This window comes from Alternaria viburni (assembly GCF_023758015.1).
Source record: "Alternaria viburni strain BMP 2772 chromosome Unknown scaffold_34, whole genome shotgun sequence".
NCBI classification, from domain to species: Eukaryota; Fungi; Ascomycota; class Dothideomycetes; order Pleosporales; family Pleosporaceae; genus Alternaria; species Alternaria viburni.
The window spans coordinates 65602-87804 of record NW_026055803.1 but is presented as its reverse complement, the minus strand read 5'-3'; the positions used below and the strand labels follow the sequence as shown (position 1 = coordinate 87804).

The following is a 22203-nucleotide window of genomic DNA, read 5'->3' as shown; positions in this document are numbered from 1 at the left end:
AAGGCGGAAAGGCGCGTTGATGGCGGGGTATGCAGGGGAGCTTGGGCCTGACGTGCAGGAAACCCTGGGTCTTTTCGCTCGTGCGTGCGTCTGTCTCTGCGACCACCCCAGACCGACTGTCGTAGGAAGATGGGCGCTGGTCGTGTCTTCTTCTCCACCCACAACGCATGTATGACGTGACGCCGTAGATGGGTGACTTACTTACGCACGACAGCTGGACCATGGATGTGGCTCTTAGCCGCAAACGCTCGCGCCTGACTGTTGACGAGGACGAGGACGAGGTCCAGCGGAGGAGGGAGCCGTCGCCAGCTCTGCCGCCATTGGGCGATGCGTTGAAGAGGTCCAAGACACAGTGCGAGCTGGAAGAGCTAGATGTTATAAGTCCGGAGGAGGCATGGAGCGTGGATGTGGATGCGATACTGGGTAGCAGTACGCTCGCGACTCCTGTAGGCAGTATGCTGGAAGCGCATGATAACTGGGCAAGGTATAAGAGGCAGGCGTCTATAGTTGTTTTGTGCGTGCAAGGGAACGTTCAGGTCCATTACGACCTGCTTTGGTAAGATCATCCTGGACCATTTCAAACTACTACTAACAACCCACAGCTCCGCTCTACCAGACCTCTACGCGCTCTCGCCCACCCTTCAGCCCTTCGTCCTCTGCCACGACCCCTCGACACATAGACTCCCCTCCTCCGCGCCCTTCTCGCTACCCTTAATACAAGCCGCGACTCCGTCGAACAACCACTTCGTCCGCTTGGGCTTACTACATCCCCTTGGTGGAGGCAAATTTCCATTAGACGCACTCGTCGTGCTGGATAAGAAGGGTAGAAGGAGGTTAGTGCTGCCGTTTGGCTGGGGTGCTGGTAAACATGCGGACACACCTGCTGGACGGAGTATACAGCTAAGGTTGATGGCGTTGCTAAGGAGTTGTGTCGCGATGTTAGAACAGGAATAATGAATGATATTGTGGATATGATGGTAGCAGACAGATATTGTGAGAGGGCTATAGGGATCGTGATGGAGCAGCGTGATGACTTTCAAGATGTTTCATTGGATGTGTAGAACTACATGAACGCCATCCTCCTGCTATCCTCTCGAGTATCATCGCGACACAGACTACCCATGGACGCCTATGCCTCGAGGGTCTCCGCGTCATCGAACCCCTTGATCTCCTCCATGACAGATCTAGCTTTACTATGGATGATATTGAGGTAAGTCGGCAGATATCCCTCAGTGGTAACCATCAGAGTTCCGTACACAGGATTGCCATCGAAGTCTTCTTGATGCGCAACAATATGAGTAGCGAAGGCGCACATGACCTTCTGATACTGTGGCACCGACAGTGCCTTGTTGCAGAAATCCGGGGTGAAGATCTTGTGATGCTCGACCAAGTTCTTGAGCTGTTGCACTGTGAGTCCTTCTCTGGCAAGGGCTCCTCTCATGAACTTGAAAGCAAAGCTTTGGAGGACGTCCATGCCCATCTCTGTCGCGCAGAGATAGACTTGCAAGTGGAATTCGAGTGTAGTTGGACCGTCAAGATTGTCTTGCGGGGCGTCTTTTATCGGTTCGGTGACAGAACTGGCAATGATCATGACAACCGTGGGACTGTAGTTCTTGGTCGGGAGCTCCGCGAGATTGGTTTCGTACTACATTCCAGTTAGTCAAATGGCCTGTGAAGATTTTGCCACCAACTCACATTGTTCTGAAGCCAGGAAGACACTGCGATCGCCATTTCCGTGGGTACGGTGAAGGTGGTCACACCGTCAGAGCAAGGGAGAGGCAACATTTGCTTCACCGCACTGAGTCGCTGGTCGCGGAGCCTATAGAAAGGTAAGCGACAGTAATGTTGTGGGTGTCCGTGGGAAGGCCAGCTTACTTCTTGTGGAGCTCACTGCTGTGCATGTCCATCTCGGCGACTGATAATTCACCGAACGCGTGATGCAGATAGTCCACATCGGCCTTGATGTTTCCTGTTCTCATCATTTCATCTTGAACGGTAGCCGGCTGCAGCTTCTGTGTTCCCGACATCGTATCCGGTAGAGCGCCTAATATCTCGGGCTGTGAAGGCTCGTCGATAAGGGCTATTGGGCAAGGGCGTTCTCAGCTGGCGCAAGCGGTTGTCGGAGATGGAGATGCGGAAGCAGGTACTCACGTTAGAGGTCACCGTGTTCTGGTTGCCTAGCTAGCGCCATATCGCTGTTTGCTTGACCCTGGAAGAGCAATCAGAGGGAATGGCGGCGAAGGCCGTGGACTGCGATGCTGCGATGACGTACCTGATGGGGTGCTGCACATTCACTTTGACGATCTGATCCTACCGAGCGCGCGAGATGGCCGCTCAAGCGCCCTGAAATAAGTGAAGCTTGTACCGCCTACATGATAGTCGAGGAGTCTCATTCCATGCACACTACGTATGCTGGGAGTATCTCAGCTAGAACTGCAGTCTCAAAACAAGAGGTATAACAGACTTTGAAGTATACAATCTTCATGTACCCGTCTTCGGGAGAGCAGGTATGGACTACAAAAGTCTACACAGACTCATGGGCTGAGACCCCATCACCTACAAACGTCGCTGTCACTGCCACGCCCCTTATTCCTCCATGCGATCCTCGGCCTTAACGCCATCGTCGATCTTGGCGCCATCGTCGACCTTGACGCCATCTTCTCCATCCCCAGACACGTCAGTCATGCTGGTATCTTCCTTCTTCTTCTGACCACCGGTCTCATCTGATGTGCTACGGGCAGAGGCAACGGGAGCGAGGACGGGAACCTGAGGAACCTGCCTGATGGTATCCCCTTCATCGAAGCTGAACTCGATACGTGGGACCTCGGTGTTGTCGTCCATGCCGTGGTCAGATGAACTGACCAGGGGAATGAAGGTAGACTCGTCGGCATTCTCATCGGCGGAGATGTTGTTCTCGGGGAGAGCGTGCTCAGTAGTATCTTGACGGTCGACTTTGGTCTGATCCCTAGTCGGCTGATCACCTCCTTGGTTGCGCGCAGTTCGCGGAGCAACGGGACTAGGACCTTGTGGACTATGAGAGGCGAACGGGGGATTGAAGTCATCGTAGAGACTCGGTCCATCGATATCATCAGAGCCATCGGCCTCACCGCGGACTGTCTGGCTCCGTCGTAGGCTCGAGCCTGGACGAGGGGTACGCAGGAGACCTGATGCCGGCTTCATGGGGGTCGAGGCTGCCTTCTCACCTTGAGACGCCTTGGATCCGCCCATAGACTGCCAAGACCTGTCCAGCTCAGATGGCGTGGGTGTAGGCGGCAGTGCTTTGTTGGTATGAGTGGCCGAGCTTCCATGGTCCCGACGACGGGGGGTAGGCGAATCGCTGTGGTCCTCGACAGTAGGTTGGTAGGTATTGCTCGAGCCAGGACGCTGGAGAAGAGGACTGCTGATATGTCCACGCTGAACTGGTCCCGAACCGACGGTACGCGACTTGGGCGAGCGCGTGTCAGGAGTAGAATCAGTCAACAGTCGCTTCCTGCTCGCTTGGTGTCGGCTTGTGGGGTCGGGGGCGATTATGCGCTCCGGGATATCATGTTCGAGCTTGTATCCTTCCAAGTCTCGCTCGGCCCTTGCCTCGTATATCGCATATCGTGGTGTCCCGAGAAGGTCAAGGTACTTCGTATCGTCTTCTTGCAGCCACACAGAACGCCGCATTGCTCCATAAGTCGCGATCGCGTGTAGGATCTCTTCTTTGGTGTTCTCCGACGGGTCGTAAAGCTTGTATTTCTCCACCATGTTAACCAACTCCTCGGCGGTAGGTCGGTCCTTGCGGAGAGTCGTCCAGAACTTCTTAGCAGCCGGGGCTTGGAGCTGCGAAATCTCCATCCTCTTCGCGCAAACATAGACCTTGAGGTGAAGTTCTGTTGGTGTCTCTTCTACCCGTACGGTGATACTGTCGTCTCCGGTACCGAGCTGAGCTTTCTTGAGGTGCGTCAACTTGTAGTTTGCTAGCTCTTGGGTGTCGTCTAGATGGTAGTCGGCGTCGAGGATGTATTGTACTATCATCTCAACCACGATGTACTCGTAGCCATCCATAGTGACAACGGAGTCGGTGTTCTGTGGATCTTCGACCTATTGAAGGATTAGTCTAGGCTTCTAAGGCGGTGCGAGTCTATTGTGCATAAAGTCGTGGAAGTGAGCGGTTTGCAGGGCTGGAACTAACCTGGGTTCTGAACTTCCTCGACAAGACTCCGGCGGACTCCCTGGGTAGAGTACAAGTAGCGCTCTCGTCACCCAGCTTAGCAACAAGGGTCACGGTACTGAGTGGGTTTGTTACGAATTCGCGACGATACCTGCTTTTGTCAGTGATATACTCATGCAGTCGACATGCGCTTTACAGTACAAGTTGTAACACTCAAAAGGCATCGGGGAGGCCTTCGAAGCCGACAGCTGGCCAAACTCAACAGCCATCATCTCCATGTGAGCACCGCGGACGCGCTTTGTCGACACCAGTGACTGAGCCTCATCGCGTTTAGACTCCGCGGCGTATCCACCGTCGCTCTGATTGAGGTCCTGGCTAGCCATGTCGTCTCGTGAGCCTGCCGAAGATGTCCGTAGAGGCTGCGTCGTAGTACAGGTAGGGTTTAGACACGTAGCAGCAGGAAGCGATGGGACTGTGTGGAAAGACAACGAGCGCCTCTACTAGCGCTAGTGTCGGTGCGGTCACCTGCGTAGGCTCCAGCAAGCGGGAGTGGGGTGTGGTGGAGTCATAAGTGGTTTGAGCCTTTCACTTTCTGTGTGTTTGCAGTGCGTGAGCACAGCTGACGTCTGATTAACATGTACAAATAACTATCAATTGTCGAAAACTTTGACTCCTTTCTCTGAATTACTTTCTACCTGAAGATGAGCACCCGGATGGTAGAAGTACGCAAGTCGCTGACTGTGATGTATGACTTAAGTCTGCCAAACTGAGTCAATGTAAGTATTTTTTTGCGCACACCCAAGGCCAGGGGTTCGGTTCTGTGCTTTATCAACATCTTTTTGCTTTTAATGCGCTTTGTGGCGAAAGTGAAAGGACAAACGTGGTGACTTTGCGGCCTGCTAAAGTGGGGCTTGTCCGGACGTTGCTAACGCTGCCTTGATATCGTCCTGCTGGCGCTTCCACACCAACGTCTCTATCCCTTCGCTCAAGGATAGAGCTCAATCGTTACTATGGCGAATCGATCTCCGCAGCCAGGGCCTAAAGGCGAGATCTCGAAACCGGATCCTGCAAAAGCACTAGTCAGTGAGGCATCGCTACCCATCACGTCTTCAGGCCTGAGTGTACAGCCAGAGCATGAGGGCCACGCGGCTGCCAAACGCGAAACAAGCATGGACCAGAAGATTTCAGATACGGAGTTGCGTTCTCACGAAGCGCAACCGCGCATGATGGACCCTACAGATCCAGTCAGAGATCTAGCTCGCGTTGCGAATTGCAACCCGGACAAACGCGACGGGAAGGAGGCTATGCGAGCAGGTGGGATATTCGACACCATTCAGAAAGCACGGAGGCTGACTTGATAGACGGCGGCTCTCGCACCCGGACAAACGCTGTTCAAATAGAGCTAGTGACTTTGGAGGCCCTCCTGGGCCACGTCTTCGAAGGCAAAAGCGCCAGACTGCCACAAGCGCAACTAATCTGTGCTCAGTAAGGTCTGATCACGTCTTGGTCGTATATGCGCTGATAAATTGTAGTCATAATCAAATGCTCCTTGCTAAGCGACTTGGTTGCGACTTCGCATTCGTTGTAGATGGTGTGTCGTTCGATGTCCATTCGGGGTTCTTGGCTACTGGCTCGGAGGTATTAGAGGAGTATGCTTTTCCTGCCGATGTAAGTTCAGGACTGGCTCAAATGAACGGAACGAGTACTCACGGTAATTAGGGTACACAAAGTCGCCCTACCTGGAAGTACGAGTTCGACGCACGAGTACACAGTCCTATGATGGTCGACCGCCTCTTGGAATTTATGTACACCGGAACATATCAACTCGATAAGGGCGGACGAGCGACGCTTTTACATCATCCGACTAGCCTACCCATCGGTAAGACTAAGGCCAGCTATCCCATGGAACTGGAGGGTCCGATAGCCTTCCATATGAAGATGTACAAAATGGGCAAGACCTTACGGTATCAATCCTTGGTAGCGGTCGCGCATACAAAGATGGCAGAGCATATGCTCTTGAAGATGCAGATCGACGTGGGAATGGCTAAAATCCTCGTTAACTGGATATATGGCTCAACTGAGATGGCACAAGATATAGCTGAGCAGCCCAACGATACTTTCGGGGATGACAACCTGAAAGAACTGGTCGTAGCGTGTATCCTGCGACACGTCCATCAGAAGATCTGGGAAGAGGAGGAAGTGGAAGGGCTCAAACACCATGCTCGGGCATATCCCGCTTTGGAAGTGGATTGGGAGCTTGCCGAAGATGAGTACAAAGACGTGCTGAAGACGCGACCAGAAACTAAGAGGGCGGCGAAGAGGGCGAGACGAGGACAGCAACATCAGCAGGAGGTTGCGAAGATGCTCCAGCTCTCAGAGGGGCCTCACCATCTGTAGACATGATTGTGGCATCGGAAGCTGCGAACTCCCGCATCTTGTCTCACAGTTGCGATACTTCCGGCTGAGGAAGCCACGAGGTGACGATGCGTAAAGAGTAGGGTGGCGGTAGCCGGAAGACAGGTTGCAGGGCTATTGCAGGGCATTGGAGCGTGTGTTCGATCTATTACGTAGCATAGCCGTAGAGAATTTCCCCAATGGCCGTGTTGCTGAGATGAAGCGTGATGCGTGGATGCAGGAGGTGCGAGGGACGTCTCCGTGAGGGTAGCTGGCGACTAGCGTGCTTCCCCACCCTGTCGCGATGGCATTTGTGGGCGCGTCTCTGAACGGTTGATCACCTCTCCAACGAACATGTGAATATCCACGTCGACCATCTATTGAAATGAGGTCTAACAATGATAGCTCCCTTTTCTGATACGAAGGCCCGAAAGTTGCGCGTGAAGATGCCATTCTGTCCGCTGCAACGCGTCCCAGCAGCCTCGACGCGTCAATTCTGCGTGTATTCGCGATCTCATTTCGCGATAATCCGATTGCAGGTACTTTGAGCCCACCTGGGACGGCTACTTATGTGATGGCGCCGATGTGCTGGCGACGTCTGAAGTGGTAATATCCTTATGGACAAGACGCCCCTGTTTTGTACAATCCCGGCCCGTGCATCTTGTTCGCACAGGATCTCATTTCCTACCAAACCTCCTTCCTCACCTCCCGTCGTTACACACAAAATCCCGCCATGCCACCAATCCGTACAGAGAAGAAGAACAGTGTTGCGCAAGCTGCTTCTTCGCGCGGTCTCGCTGCCTTTGGCTTTAAACCTGCCCCGAAAGAGGAGGTCGTAGCCGCAGCGGCCCGAGCAAAGCCTCCAGTCGCATCACGACCCGCCGCAGTCCAAGTAGAGCAAGTAGCACAAGTAGTACAAGACGCGCCGAAGCCAAAACCTCGTCTTCCGAAGCCCCTTGTCAAAGGAAATAAACAAGCCGCCTTCGAAGATTCCAGATACCACTGGGACGACAAGTACCACAAAATCGTTGGAACATCGACACGAAAGATCATCTTTGGAAGAGGCTTCAAACTGGCGGAGTAAGTCGCACCCCTTCCTAATGCTTACAGTGTATACAATGCAGTGCTAATTTGCGTTCCCTAGTAAACATATAGACGACATCCTCTTCTTGGGTCCCAAAGTCTGCGACGTGCTTACGGAAATTCATTTCCAATACTTGGATACTGATTACGACGCTCACAATGGTACGGCTCGATGGCTATGCAAGACTTAATAAAAATGTTGCTGATTGAAGACAGCCTGCCTCGTGACAGACGAGGGTATCAAACGCCTTGCTAGAGGCTGCAGAAACTTGAAGAAGGTGTTCCTACCCGGGGGTAGCGGTCCCAGCATGAGTGACGAAGGTCTAATTCACCTTCTTACCTTCTGTCGTGACATTACCCATCTGGAATTCTCCGGTCGTGGTATTACCGAAGCCGCTTTCCAGCAAATGGCCGCTAACCCAGATCTGGCGCCGAACTTGAAGAAACTACGCCTGAGCGACCAGTCTTCGGACAAAAACTACATGCGTGGCATGCGAGAGTTTGGAAGGTCGCGACCGACGCTACCAATCGAGCAGGTTCATCGTTCGCATTACAAGAAGTATGATTCGTGGTACATGTCGACTAGTCATACAACATACATCAATGGTAGAAAGGTGTCTACTAGTATCCCTGTTGACACATGAGCTATACCTAAGCGGGCCAGGTCATAGGTACTTTCTTTATCAACATATATCTTTCTTTGGCTGGACAGTATCTTGGGCTTATTGGAGCACAACTAGCAGGATGTCACGAACTGTCAAATTTACAGCGCCGCGCTAGCCAACGACAGAACTACAGGAAGGATTGGTGGCTTACAAGCATCGCGAGAGGGCGTTCGCCATGTGCCTGCCACATCGCCCAAACCTGTTTGTATGCACTAAAACAACCAATCGCAACTGGTGTCGAGATATTGGGGGGCTGGTACAGCTGGGTTGAGTTTCAGCCGTTGGAAAAAGCAATGCCCCAATGTAAGGTACGGCAGAGACCCACTTACAGGTACCCGCTATAAAATCTAGGTTACCTGAACATCGTTCTTTTGTTCTTGACTTTTCAATCTCTGTTTTCCCCTTCGAAGTTTCGACAACTTCCGCAGTTATGCCACCAATTCGCACACAAAACACAAACATCGCATCAGCGGGCAGCTTTGCAAGACTGGGATTTCCAGTAGTCTCGCGAGATGAAGCTGTAGCAGCGGCCATGAGTGTAGTAGTAATTGCGCAAACAAAGGCACCTCCGCGCCAGAAGCGCACTCGTCGCGCGAAGACGCAGTCGCGTTCGGCACCGATCAGTCGTATACTACCCACTCCTCCTATCACACCGCCAACCACGTCAAATACACCCGAAGAGGACGAGAACCAGGAAACTGGCTCAGACGCTGAAAGCAGTAATCCGGGGAGCGAACGTGATCCGAGTGATTGTTCATGCGGGCGACAATGCGTCGCCGAAATTTCGACTGAATCATCCAACTGGCGAAAACCAGCTCATATTTCAACTGGACACGGTATCACTATTGAACCAGAATGCCATTGGAGTTTCGAGTGGAGTAAGCTCATTTGCGAGCGATGCGCTGTGGGTCGTCAGTTGGACGTAGGCATGTAAGTCAACTGGACGTGTTTTGCTCGGCAGACCGCTTGCTGATAACCAAAAGCATGACTGATGAAGCCCTTCTGGCGGTCAACATGAATGGGAAGATAAAGCATATCCACTCTGGCCAAAAGTAAGCTGCGTTATCTTTCTGCAGGAAGCAGTCATCCTGCTAACTCGAATCAGCACTTGGGAATCCAGATTCTTTACGGGACAAACTGGCACAGAACAAAGTCTGATTCATCTCATTCACCACAGCCCTAGTCTGCAATCTGCTCATCTGAAAGAGTCCCGCAGTCGAAACGTGTTCTTCGCACTCGTCTCTTCGTGCCCAGCTCTCCTCAGCATCCACCTATCTGGGGACTCTGATTATACGGATCCAGCCGAACTGTGGGCTCTCGCCGAGCACCCAGAGTGGGTACCCAATTTGCGGGAATTAAGTCTATCGTCAGGCAGGATGTTCTTTCATCCCAAACGGATGCAACCGGAAGGTTTAGGACTTGCTTTAACGACACTTGCGAATGCAAGACCAAACCTCATCTTCAGCTTTATTTCGGGCAAAAGGATAGTTTGGGCCAGGGTCCCACCGTGGATCAGTTTCGATTGGTATCAAGACCATCGGAGGCCGTTGGGCAATGCAGAATTCGATTTGAGAGATATTGTGGAGGCTACACCTTTCGTTTCGAATTGGGCATGAGCTACGGAAGCGGCACAAGCTTGTCTACCCACCAAAGATTTGGTACATCGATCTTATTTATTATTATCATGCGTTGTGTCTGTATCGTACAGAGGAAGGGCATCAGCCAAATCACTTAGCTCGCCGCCATCCGATCTTCGTCGGATCCTACACCTACGCATTCTCTCGATGAACCTTCTGCTCCTTCTCCCCCAGCGGCCCCTCCACACCTGGATGAACACTCTTCCTCCTCTTTTCATCTCTCTGCTGCCGACTCTGATCGAGGCTCTGCGCAAACTTCGAATTGGCTCTGATCTGCGGACCTTTCCAGTACACGATGTAGATGGGAAGGGTGACCAGGAAAGCAAGGCAGGCTAGAATAGTGGAAGCGTATTGCAACGGTCGACCAGGGATATTCGAGTAAAGCGGTGTTGAGTATAGAGAAGCGATACCGGCTAGGGCATCACGAGCGAGATCGTTGCCACCGGTTGCCGAGGAGGCGTAGGGACCGTATGCGGCGGTTTGGTAGTCGATTGAAGACTGGTAGATTGCATACTGGGAAGTATTAGCCACTGAACACTGAACACCACATGAAAGGCTCCAAAACTTACGTTCGCCATGCCAACCATTGCCGAGAAGATCATCGGCGCGATCCAAGGAATGCCATAGTCTGGGCCAAGTGACGTCCAAGCAAACCCAAACAAGCCGATAGTCTCCAGCGGAGCGAGGAAAAGCAACCACCAAAGTCGGGCTTCCGGTTCGACAGACCCCGGATTCTGTCGTCGTTTCTTCCGGAAACTGATGATCGACGGCATGTACGAAGCGTAAGCCAGGAAGTAACTGATCAAGATGGGAAGGAAGGCTAGACCTGCGCCAACGACGCCAAAGCCCCATTGTTCGTAGACGGGACCGAAAGACTCCAAGAATGTGAAGATCAAGGCGTCGCTGAAACCACTGAGTAGTGAGAGCCATAGAACGATTGGTTCGGTAAAGAACATGTAGAAAGGTCTATCTTATCATTAGCATCGAAACCATCAAGTCTTGAAGCCGTTACATACCTCCAGAAGATAGTGCCGACCTCTTTGAAGCTCATCTTATGGCCACCTCGGATCTCATTTGGGCCATAGATATTCGGGTCTTCACCTGTCTTACGTCGTCTCTTCGCCTCACGGTCCAATAGGATTGTCGAGCGAGTCTCGGGGTTGCAGACAAAGTGAACGAGCTGGACGAAGCCTCCGATGATGAGCTGGACCCAGAATATCCACTCGACCGACTTGTACCTAGAGAGCTAAGTCAATAATTGCTAGCGAAACTTGCCAATGATGTACTCACCTTTCTACGAACGCTCCGATGATGGCACCAACAACAGACCCACCAACGGATGATAGCACTAGGAAAGCGACAGCAAACTCTTGTTCATCCGGCTCCCACATATCGGCGAGTACACCAAGCGTGACCGAGCCGCCAGCCGTTGATAAGCCTCCAAGCGTCCGGACCACCACATATGTCGCATAGTTCTTCGACAAAGCAGCTGGTATTTGCCAGAGGTTGACAAGGAACAGACTGAGTTGCTGGATGGGCCATCGTCCATACTCTTCTGACCAGGGAGCCCAAAGTTCGCAACCGATACCGTAGGCGATCAAAAACGCTGCCTGTGGGACGCGAGCTGCTTGTTCGCTAACGCCATGGTGTTCGGACACGGCGCTAACGGCATGCGAGTACATGGACGCATTCGTGTTGATGCTGATTTGGATGAAGAAGACGACGATGAGGATCTGCCTATCGTGGAATCATTGTCAGCGCCGTACATTGAACATCGCAACATGGAGAGAGTGATTGCGAGGAGGTTGTAAGCCCATGGTAGGCTCTCGACATGCGCCGCCACAATGGTCGGGTCTCACGGCAAAGCGGCATCCAGACAAGAGACATAAGCGCAACTCACCATTTGCGCCAAGTTGGGAACGAGTAACCAAGCTTGTCCCAAGCATCACTGTCTTGTAGCTCGACTTTGTCGCCTGTGATGATTCGGTCCGTCTTCTCTTGCTCAAGTTCTGTGCCTTCGCCATAGTTGGGGTCGCGCTCTGTGTCAGGCACAGCTGTCGGCTTGCCATCGTCTACGGTAGCCATATTGGAGTCCGCACGTACGTAGGAGGATAATTGAGAGAAAGGGGTGTGAAAGGCGGAAAACGAAGAAGTGTACGAGATATACTTCACACCACCTCGCCCACAGTGCATACGCCTCTTCGCCTTACGCTCACCCTCTACGCGACATCAGGCTGCCCGTTACTCCGTGCCTCTGATGTCAAGAGGCGGCTGGTTACATCTTCGGTAAGCTTACTCCGCCAATGTGAGGCTTGTCATTTTGAGCCAAGGCATACACAGCCGTGGCAGCCAAGAGTAATCAACTGATCGCGGGGTAAATAAGGGTGCATCGACCGATGATGGGGAATGCGATGTGCGTTGCGTTTCCCATGTTTGGTCGATGCGGGTGTTGGGCCAAGAGAAGGAATGAGGCATGGCGTCATAGGCGTTCTGTACGCTGCGGTTACGCGGCGTCGACCAGGAAGACGGATCCTGCTCATACAGTCGATACATGCAGAGTGCCTGGCGCGGAGTTTGACGCCGGTTTGCGTGATGTCATGCACCCAAGCAGTTGTTTAGGAGATGAGTGTGAAAGGATGTCGACACGTGGTGGACGGGCCCACGAATGGACGGCAGGCGCGCTAGGCGCACGCGACCTGGCAACACCGATCCGAGAGTGGTAATCCGCGGCATAGATGGGTAAAACCCGACATGTACCTCATGGGGATCGGATTACTATTAGGAGCACTTTTGCGACCGACTATCGTCCACCAGCTGTGCCATATTTACCGTTGCCGTGTCTGACTACCTCCCCTGCGGGCTCAACAGCAGCGCCGTTATCGCATCAACACACGCATAGAACTTTTGTCCCACCTCTGGCTGAGCGAGGTATGCTGAAGTCTTCTCCTTAATCAGATCTTCGTGGCTCCACTCCTCCAGTGGCACATCTTCCAACCCCGTCACATCAAACCGAAAGTACTTCATCCAATTGCGCTCCATCAACGCAGCATGTTCGGCTTCGAATCTATCACCCCACGATCTTGCTTCAGCCTTCCTATCCTCAACGCTGTTCGCCATTTCGGGAATCTCATTTTTGCGATTCAGGCCGACGCCCGTACCGACTGAGACAATGATCATCATGTCGTTCGCATATCGGAACAGCTTCCTGCATTCATACAGGATGTCGCGGACTGGATTGTTCTTTGTAGTCCCGTGGTCGACGAGACCCTTCTCAATCACGAAGCGTTGCGGTACGCCTGGCTCGGATTGCACGTATCGTGGGGCCGCTGAGGTCGCCTTCATCGCTTGCCATATGGGCATGTTGGGTTCCAAGTCTGGTCCAGTTATGCGCCGTGTTTGGTAAGATCGGATAAGGGCAGCTTTGTTCGTGCCTTCATTTCGTTAGTGAAACTCACCACGCTTCTCACTTCAGTACGTACCGATATCCATTTGTGTCGTAATTGCGAAACTTTATCGAGTCAGTATGTACGTCGCGGATGAATAGGGTTTACTCACACGTCGCCCGAGTCGGGCCGTCCATCTAGGAGTACTTCGTCTGCGCTGCCTAGCTCCTGCTGAACCACGCTCTTGATCTCGTTCTCTAACGCGCTGTCGTCAGGCTTCTGTATCTGTGCATGAGGGTCGAGATATCTGAAGTAGGCCCTTTTATTGTCGAACACTTGTTTGGCGATCTGCTTGTAAGCTTCTCTTGCTCTATGGGCTTGCATGCGCAATCGACATAGCATGATGGCTATTATACCGCCAAGAGAACTGCCACCTGTCAAGTCGAAAATCTGGTGGCTGTCTAAGCGCTGCCCGACTTTGACGCAAATCGCATTGACCAGCGATTCAACTAAGAGGAGAGCAGACAACCCTCGGATACCGTCACCGTCAATGGAAAGCAGAATCTTCGTCTCTCTTGTCCTGGAAAGTATGGCTGGTAGAGGTGCTGCTGGTTTTGGTGGCGGATCACGTAAGGTGGGATCAATGTACTGCGAAGATGGGCGCGCGTTGATTTCAGGAGCTGCTTGAACAGTGGGAGTCGATTCTGGTGGTATTTGGGTAGCGCCAGTTGGCGCCGCAGCTTGAAATGCGTACGGGGAAGCATACACGGTTGCTGTCGTTGCTGACGAAGGCGTACTATGATCGCGTGGCGAGCCGGGGAGAGCATTCTCAACCACCGTTGACGGTGAAGGTGTCATGAGACCTGCTACCGTAGTATGGGTGACAATCGGTTGTGATGGAGCCTGGCCGTATATGGGAGCTAGTGGTGGAGGCCCTGTAGCAGAGGGAGGTGGAGACGGCCATGGAATGTATCCAGAGTAAGGATCCCGGATAAGTCGCAACTCTGCTTCTTCTGCAACGCGTCGGACATCCGGATCTTGAGCCTTGCTTCGATACGTTAGTCTCACTACGGGTGATATCTGGAGAAGACGCGCGACGTACTACTTCACGTAGCTGACGTCCCAAGGCTCCCACCGACCAGACAGCAAAAACTGTATCGAGGAAGGAAAGGCGGAGTCATGAAAGTAGTGTGTGCCCTCCACCGCCGAGTAGCGGACACAGCTGAAGTCCACCGGAGTCCACGACATGCTGTTGTATGGTGGTTATAGCGCGTACCAGTGGACAAGCCGGTAGACGGAGAGGTGGAATTGAGGCAGCACTCAGCCTTGTACTGGCAATCTAGTGAGAGCAGCGGTGGATCAGACGGCAGTCCTAGGAAACATGCGGTAAGCCACTAGCTGCCGCTGGGAGCTAGACCGTTAATCAGGATGAAGTCGCTTCTGAGAAGGGTTATTGTATAGCCAATCGCTACGCGACAAACGGCCCGCCTGCAAGGTATGCTCTGCGCCAGCTCGTCAAAATATGCTGCTATGCGTAGCGCTTCAGCGAGAATGCGGCCGCGTTTGACCGGCCAGGCGAGGCCCTGTACGGGCAACGTGTATGGACGAGGCCGCTCGGCAATTGGGCAGTTTGATGGATCTGTGAGACAAGGGCTTTGTGATACCCGGCCCATCCCTGCGTGTGCGTTCGTCACGAAAAACTCCCATCGCAGAGGCGATCGGATCGATCGCCAGGCTCAAAGTATACTGATAAGGGAAGATCTCGGGTCAAGGGTGTATGCAACTGCTGAACATCGCGACTGCCTAGGTGAAGACGGGCGATTCGCTAGCGGCTAGTGCATGACCATCGCTGGATTGGTCTACGCCCGCGGCCCGCAGCGTTCCGCTTGCTCGGCTCTCCCCCTCAACAGCTTTTCACTCTTCAGCCACACATAGCCCTTTCGCGACACGAGTGGATTTGGACAGCATCTTGCGGCGTTGAGCTTAAACTTGAACTTTCCCGAAAGAGTTGGTGTGAACGACTGCACGGTGACGGCGTAATCGAACAAAGAACCTGGTCCCACCTGAGCAACGTTGGGGAAACCACTACAAACACCATTCGTCCAGAATAGACATGGAGTCAGGACAGAATCCACTCGGAACACTTTCGATTCTAGCAGTGGAACTGCGCGAGGCCATCTGGTCATATGCACTCACCGACACCACGATCGTGTACCATGCAATTACCGAAACGGTGCCAATCCCACTACTCGGCTGTTCCAAAGCGATTCGTGAGGAAGCCATATCCACAATACTCCGAGAGCGAAGCGTCACGTTCCAGACGCATGCTGCACTATCGGGCTTGCTCACGAATCACAAGAGCCAGCAAACAACAGACACGATCAAGGATGCGATAGCCCCACAGAGCCCAGCTAGATTGCCGAAGAAGATCAGGTTGAAACTGTTCTCCGAGAACCAGAAACTGTTCAAATGTACCGAGAGCAATTGGCTGGAGTATACAGAGGAGGAGCCGAAACTTGCAAGGGAACTTGATGGTTGGCGGGAAGCGCTGCTTCAATATCCTATTACACATCTCACAACAATAGTCATGGACTGCAATTCCAGTCCCACATACCATGGCGGACCGGGTTATGCACTTCCGTGCATGAGTACCTTCGTAAAGCGTGTAGCTACGCGCATTCGCATGGTGTCAAAGGGAAGATGCCAAATTTTACTAGTCGCACCGCCAGGCACCGTGAAACAGCTTATCTGGCATGCTGGTTCAGCCTCCTTTCTGAGGAGCTGGACGCCAACCGATGACGGGTGGTCTGCAAGGAAGATTCAAGAAGCGCTCGACAAATCGGTCGTTGCTAATCCGCCATCACCCACACAGAGGAGCAGAAAGCGACGACGGCCCACGGCAGCGATGGAGTAGATTTCTGTCAAGATAGAGTAGACTTTTGTACATATTGTGAAAATCTTCACGTTCCTCCTTATGACTTATTACTCACATGCGAAGTTACTGGCACCATTGCAGGCTTATGAAGTGTGGTAGTATGCATTACTCAGGGCAAAAAACATCGTCACGAGTTTCCCCCCGAATTGACCTTCATGGCCAACTTGCAAAGGCCCACCCGGAGCAAAAACAAAAAAAGAATGCATGAGATGCTCTCCAGCGGGGAATTGAACCCCGGTCTCCCGCGAGTTGTCTGTGGAGATGACAAGCGGAAATACTGACCACTATACTACTGAAGATTGAGCAACCGAGACGGTTGAGTAGGTGATTCGATGAAAAACGTTGAGGTTTCAAATAATATATACCATATTTTTTGCGCAGCGTAGCGAGCGCTGCGGCGTCAACTTACTGCGTCAATAGGCAAAAGTTCTGCGTGCTGCATGCCCAGGTGTGGGCGGCTAGCCAGCTCTGAAAGGGCTATTTTAGCTACGGCACATGGCATGCGAATAGACCAATGCAGCTTACATAAGCTGCTGCGATTATCTAGGATCCATTTATACTCTTTTCGAATTGGTATACTTGAATACAAAAGCTTGGCCCAAGACCATGGTACGCACTAGTTGTCACCATGCTCAGACGCAAAGCCCCGCTTGAATCAAACTTGGCTGTATTATGTTTACGGACTAAGTGGGTTGTGTTCTGCCGCGCCCTGCTGTCACTCTCCATTTGGATTGAGACCTTCCACCAGGGCTCATCCTAAAAGGCCATGTAAGCATACCTCACGTTGCATATACTGCCTCACTGGAGATATGTCATATTTACGTATCTATGCAGTAAGTCACAGTTAGTCTCCACAGGCATGGAACTGTGACTGTGTGTTGTGTTGAAAGTACACCCAGAAGGCTTTGTGCATGTAAGCGATCTGCCCTTACGAACATGCAACATGTGGATGAGACCAGGGAAATATCCATAAAACCACACCCTTCACTGGGACAACGTGCACACCGGCATTGACACGGCACCAGGATTTGGTTTTCGAAGCATATTCATTTCTCGCCGAGTCGATTCGTCGTGAAGACTCTAGCTTTATTCGTTCATGCAACCCATGCTCATTTTCTTTCATGAGCTCCGAATCCCACAGAAGATGATGAACCGAATGAAGTAAAACTCCGAACCAATTCACATGCACCACGCTCTTCAGTATTTCATGATCTATGCCTCGGTGACAGCGGCCTGAGCCTTGGCACCCCTGGCCTTGGTGGGCTTGGACTCCTTGACGGGCTTCTGGCTCTTGCGGATGGCGGAGGCCTTAGCGACGGCGTCCTGGCGGAGGTCGGGGCGGTAGTTGCGCTTGGTGGTGGAGTTGACGATGGCGGAGTATGTCCTACGTTGGTCAGCGAGCAGCCCTTTGATATGCGGTATCGGCGCAGTCGAGCGAGGACAGCCGCGGCTTGGAGAAGACGTACTTGCGGGTGGACCTGCTGGGGCCGAAGGTGGTGGTCTGGATGGCAGATGCGGGCTGGTGGTGCTTGTCGGCCTTCTTGATGAGAAGAGTGACACCACCCTCGGGGCCGGGGATAACACCGATAGCCTATTCCAACGTTGTCAATACGGTGTCCTGTGTTGGTTCGCATGTGCGCGCGGCGCATTCGTGGTTCGTGGTAGTCGTACCTTGTTGGCAATGGAGCCCTCGTTCTGAGCAGAATTAGTCAACTGTCCCCAAGAACACAACATCCACACATACCTTGCGGCTGTACACGTTCCTCAGGTTAAGAGGATCGCGCGAGAACTGGATACCGTTCGCCCTCTTGACGAGCGTGGAGCTGCGTCCCTCTGCCATATGTCAACCCCAGTCCCTCCCCAATGCGCGTCCCAGTCTTTCACTCACTGGTAACCTCCCAGGCAAGATCGTGCGAGATAGTGGTGGCCATTGTGTCTGTATGGAATGTGGATACGGACGATGTCGATTGCTTGACGTTGGGAAAGTTCGCCAATATTGAATCGAGGGCCCTCGTCTGCATTACCGCATGCGCTTAGTGCGTGTTTCGGGGATGGATCAACGTGCGTGCCGACGCCAAGAGCGGAGCGGAAGTGACGATGCATGAACGCGACGTGAGGCGGTGCAGCCGAGCGTTCTTGTCCGCGACTCCGTGGTTACAAACCATCGTTGTCTTGCATCAACCTCCCCTAATGCCTTGGCTTCAGAGGCCCTCATCTACACACTACCGCTGAATTCACTTCACATCCGTTTCTTTTGTATTCATCACCAACTCCTTTGTCGCGCCGAGCAGCTCCCTCCCGCACTCCCGAAGACCTCCGCTCTGTCGCATACGCTATAGACCTCTCGTGCAGCCTCGGAAGCAACCTTCATCATGGCCTACATCCTCTACTCCGTCTCGCTCTTTGTTCTGGTAATTGCGACAGGTATGTTGCCTTAGTGAACACCTCCTGCGCCACACTAACACTGCGCAGCTGCCTATTTCACCCGGCACCGCTGGATACACCTTCTGCCTATCCCCGGACCCATCTACACGCGCCTCCCATCCTCGTTCCGCGACGACATCGAAGCCGGCCTTTCGTCCTCAGCGTTTGACCTGAGTGGGAACGTGGAAGCCGGCGACTCGCGCCAAGGCTTGGACGACGCGGGGAAGAAGGAGGTTATGCGCATTATGAAGAGACGCGGCTGCGACTTCGACGAGGCACGCAGAATATACATGCAGGAGAGGTTCAAGAAGAACAACATTGGAGCAGATGGGATACCCCGTGACCCCAAGTTTGTCAGCTTCTCATAATCGCAACGACTGGGTTCAATGGCGGGTTTCAGTCACAGGGCTCTTTCGTAATTCTTTCTTGTGTATGGGGTTTGGACACATTACTACATTTCCTTTGTTGCCTTCAGTGGCCTATCTCTGTCTGACATGCTCTTGGCGGGTATCTTTCTGCGAGTACGGATTTGGACGCCAGATATCCTGTGTCTTCTGTTCTTCCGAGTTCTGCGTCTTTCCTTCGCTGACCTTTCAGCGCCTTTTCGAATACACTTTTGATGTTTTCCCTTATTCAACTCGAAGCCTGGTGAACATCATGCCTCGCAATCGTGACCCTATCGTCTCATGCTGCTTCATGTCGATCAAAGGCCAGGACTTCCGCGATCTCAGCGGACGGCTACTATATCGATGGGCCTGGTCCCCTGGCTCGCAGAAGTACCGGTTCTAGCATCTTGGAGACTGCTCAAGCTACGTCGCCCATATTCAACGCGATTGTCATTGGTCCCTTCGCGTCTCGTCTCTCTACCTCGGTGCCTGAGCGTAGCCGGGAGGCCCTCCGAAACCTGGGGGACCTCCAAAAGCTGGCGGTGGGCCGTTAAACCCGGGCGGAGGAGGGAAGAAGTTCGTCGGAGCGCCGCTTGGAGGGCGAGCAGGCAAGCCAGATGGGGGTGGTGGAAGACCTGGATGGCCGACCGGAGCTGCGGAAGGAGGTCGGCCATAGCCTCCAGGGCCGTTGGGAGCGTAACCAGGAGGTCCGCCGGGAGGTCCGCCAGGGGGTCCATATCCTGCTCCAGGTCCGCTTGGTGCGCCGGGCATGCCACGTCCATCCATGCCCATGGCTGGTCCACTCGGTGCAGCACCTGGTGGAAGTTGGAAAAGATGTGCGGGCAGAGGTTGCACAGCAGGCGCAACTCCGTGGGCCTTGGCCTGTTTCGCGAGCATACGCTCCGCTTCGTCTCCGTGCCGCTCACCCTTTCCGTCTTTCTTGTATGCGTATTGAACCGTGATCTGCTTGCTCATGATGTACTGGTTGTGCATGCTCGCGATAGCCGCATCTGAGGATTCGAAGTCGCCGTAGGAGATGAACCCGTATCCCTTGGATGCTTGCGTGATGTCGTCGCGCGCGACCTTTGGCGCATTCACCAACGGTCCAAAGCGGCCAAATGTATCGTACAGTGTCTTTTCATCCACTCCAGGATCAAGGTTACCAATGAACAGCTCTGCGCCAATCTCAACATTCTTCTGCTTATCTGCGGACGCCTTGTTAACACGTATCCGACTTCCGTATAGCGCAACGTTGTTCATGATCTTGGGCGCGTAATCTGCCTCTGCTTCCGTGTGGAACTCGACGAAACCGAACCCTTGATGTTGGCCGTTGACGCGATCGACGGGCATGTTGACATTTCGTACTCGGCCGGCGTTGAGCATCAGCTCGTGAAGGATGCGGGGTGTGATGCGCTCATGGAGGTTGCCGACGTAGACGGTTGCTTCTTTATTTTGTTCCCTGCGCTTTCGTGAGTTGATGTTGACTACTTGGAATGCTGCAACTTACCAGTGACGCGCACTCGGGGCCGACATGTTGAAGGGCTGCTGTCTATAGGCTCGAAACTCTGGATCCTGGGTCGCAATAGAGAGTCGAGCGATTTAGTTGGGGTCGTGAGGCGTCGTGAATGGGGATTGGTGTTCAGGAACGAAGTGAAGGCATCTCGAAGATATTGGAGCTCCAGTCTGAGCTTGCGCTAACACACATGCGGCTAATCCCAAAACTTTGAGCTTTACGCATCATCGCAACTTCGTTCGCTGGGCCCGCCTTCACCCATTACCGCATACAACTCGACCACCTCAACCCCAGGCCGACTACATACTCAACATGTACCAGCTGTCAGAAGAGTCCAAGGTCCGTCAATACGCCAAGTACATCCAGACCGGGCTTCCGTTGACTCCATACAGGAGCGCATCGCGCGCATCATCGATGTCTCCCGCGTCGCTATTCACTACGGCTACCTGCCTTTGATCCTATACCTCGGATACTCCCGAAGCGAGCCTAAGCCTTCTCTCATCCGGTGAGTACACCGCCTATTCCCGCCGTTCCTATACCAGCACGAGGTTGCTCTTCACAATGGGAAAGAACTTCGCCGGCTGTGGAAATCAGCCTGGCGACTTCCGAAGCCTGGAAGCAGACTATGAGAAAGAGACTGTGATCTTGTTCCTACAAGATTACACCAAAGCCATAACGGGCCAGCCTAGCAGTGTCAGTGGAAGACCAAGGCATCTACGGGGATTACGGTCTTTCTGCTCTTTCAGTCGCTCGCTTCTGTTCTGAACTTCTTCCTCAAAATATCGCTCCATCATGGCCGATGTACTTTTGGGAACTTAGCTGACCCTTCTAGTCTTTTCTCTCCCCTCGCATAAGCACCAAACGACGATATGACAACAACGATTTGCGATTCATTGTACAATACTACACACTTTAGGCGCACGGATTCTCGGGTATGATTTGGACCGTGGTGGTCGGGAAGATGGGCTATACAAGTACCATGTGTTCGAAAATTCCTCTACTCTATCAGGTCGCACGGAAGTCGGCAAAACGTATCCCACAGAAGGCGGGATTTGTACATGTATACCAAAGTCTTAATACGAATTGACGGTACCCTGCAGGACGGCCGGTGCCATGGCTGCCCGGTCCGAGTGGTAGCCCGCTTTTTGCACCAAACACATTCGTCTTGCGCATGCGTGTCACAATTGCTGGAACTTGCGGAGTCTAAGCTTGCGCGCGCGTCGGTCCTCATTGAGCCCAGCGCCGGTTGGCAGGTATTGACAGCTACGCGGGGCAAATGCCGGTTGTGCGGTTGACGCCAATGGCGAGACGCTACCTGACCCACGTGGTATCCCGGTCGAGCATCGCGACCCATGCTCCTCCATTCTCAACCTCTGCGAACTGGAACACCCGGCCACCGGTCCCCACAGTACACGCGGGCAGTCGTTATGGAGTCTTATATCCCAGGCGCACGGCGCTGGGCCTGCTCTAGTTTGTGCTGCGAATCCTCATCGCATAGCCCCCACGCCTCCCGTGTCCACAGTATATCGAGAGCTCCCCCGGATGTTCTCTGCCCATTCTCTAGACCTTATGGACACTTCAAATTGCTATCAACATCCTCATCCGTGCGCTGTCTTACTACCTGGCT

At 53.1% G+C, this 22203-nt stretch overlaps 10 protein-coding genes and 1 non-coding gene across 11 annotated transcripts; 4 read left to right on the top strand and 7 right to left on the bottom strand.

The window, feature by feature from the left end:
* Positions 1-221: 221 nt before the first annotated feature.
* Positions 222-954, top strand: J4E79_010871 (uncharacterized protein; the record flags this gene model as incomplete). Its single annotated transcript, XM_049359703.1, has 2 exons — positions 222-556; positions 603-954. 2 exons carry the CDS (start codon positions 222-224, stop codon positions 952-954), a joined length of 687 nt encoding a protein of 228 aa, XP_049205802.1.
* Positions 955-1129: 175 nt separating this feature from the next.
* J4E79_010870 (uncharacterized protein) lies at positions 1130-2027 on the bottom strand (the record flags this gene model as incomplete). Its single annotated transcript, XM_049359702.1, has 3 exons — positions 1130-1645; positions 1696-1819; positions 1876-2027. 3 exons carry the CDS (start codon positions 2025-2027, stop codon positions 1130-1132), a joined length of 792 nt encoding a protein of 263 aa, XP_049205801.1.
* Positions 2028-2586: 559 nt separating this feature from the next.
* Positions 2587-4539, bottom strand: J4E79_010869 (uncharacterized protein; the record flags this gene model as incomplete). The annotated part of the gene is made up of 3 exons (XM_049359701.1): positions 2587-4086; positions 4178-4307; positions 4358-4539. 3 exons carry the CDS (start codon positions 4537-4539, stop codon positions 2587-2589), a joined length of 1812 nt encoding a protein of 603 aa, XP_049205800.1.
* Positions 4540-5166: 627 nt separating this feature from the next.
* Positions 5167-6553, top strand: J4E79_010868 (uncharacterized protein; the record flags this gene model as incomplete). The annotated part of the gene is made up of 3 exons (XM_049359700.1): positions 5167-5470; positions 5745-5824; positions 5876-6553. The coding sequence occupies 3 exons, from the start codon at positions 5167-5169 to the stop codon at positions 6551-6553; spliced, it is 1062 nt and encodes a 353-aa protein (XP_049205799.1).
* Positions 6554-7283: 730 nt separating this feature from the next.
* Positions 7284-8277, top strand: J4E79_010867 (uncharacterized protein; the record flags this gene model as incomplete). Its single annotated transcript, XM_049359699.1, has 2 exons — positions 7284-7630; positions 7899-8277. The coding sequence occupies 2 exons, from the start codon at positions 7284-7286 to the stop codon at positions 8275-8277; spliced, it is 726 nt and encodes a 241-aa protein (XP_049205798.1).
* Positions 8278-10067: 1790 nt separating this feature from the next.
* On the bottom strand, positions 10068-12020 carry J4E79_010866 (uncharacterized protein; the record flags this gene model as incomplete). The annotated part of the gene is made up of 5 exons (XM_049359698.1): positions 10068-10448; positions 10505-10901; positions 10952-11173; positions 11226-11672; positions 11836-12020. 5 exons carry the CDS (start codon positions 12018-12020, stop codon positions 10068-10070), a joined length of 1632 nt encoding a protein of 543 aa, XP_049205797.1.
* A 759-nt stretch (positions 12021-12779) lies between these two features.
* Positions 12780-13720, bottom strand: J4E79_010865 (uncharacterized protein; the record flags this gene model as incomplete). The annotated part of the gene is made up of 3 exons (XM_049359697.1): positions 12780-13366; positions 13415-13443; positions 13491-13720. 3 exons carry the CDS (start codon positions 13718-13720, stop codon positions 12780-12782), a joined length of 846 nt encoding a protein of 281 aa, XP_049205796.1.
* Positions 13721-16465: 2745 nt separating this feature from the next.
* J4E79_010864 lies at positions 16466-16552 on the bottom strand. The gene has a single exon. It is a non-coding gene; the product is annotated as a tRNA-Asp (tRNA).
* Positions 16553-17465: 913 nt separating this feature from the next.
* Positions 17466-18184, bottom strand: J4E79_010863 (uncharacterized protein; the record flags this gene model as incomplete). Its single annotated transcript, XM_049359696.1, has 5 exons — positions 17466-17637; positions 17720-17844; positions 17925-17948; positions 17998-18086; positions 18142-18184. 5 exons carry the CDS (start codon positions 18182-18184, stop codon positions 17466-17468), a joined length of 453 nt encoding a protein of 150 aa, XP_049205795.1.
* Positions 18185-18625: 441 nt separating this feature from the next.
* On the top strand, positions 18626-19045 carry J4E79_010862 (uncharacterized protein; the record flags this gene model as incomplete). The annotated part of the gene is made up of 2 exons (XM_049359695.1): positions 18626-18677; positions 18726-19045. The coding sequence occupies 2 exons, from the start codon at positions 18626-18628 to the stop codon at positions 19043-19045; spliced, it is 372 nt and encodes a 123-aa protein (XP_049205794.1).
* A 495-nt stretch (positions 19046-19540) lies between these two features.
* On the bottom strand, positions 19541-20596 carry J4E79_010861 (uncharacterized protein; the record flags this gene model as incomplete). Its single annotated transcript, XM_049359694.1, has 2 exons — positions 19541-20522; positions 20571-20596. The coding sequence occupies 2 exons, from the start codon at positions 20594-20596 to the stop codon at positions 19541-19543; spliced, it is 1008 nt and encodes a 335-aa protein (XP_049205793.1).
* Between the last annotated feature and the right edge of the window lie 1607 nt (positions 20597-22203).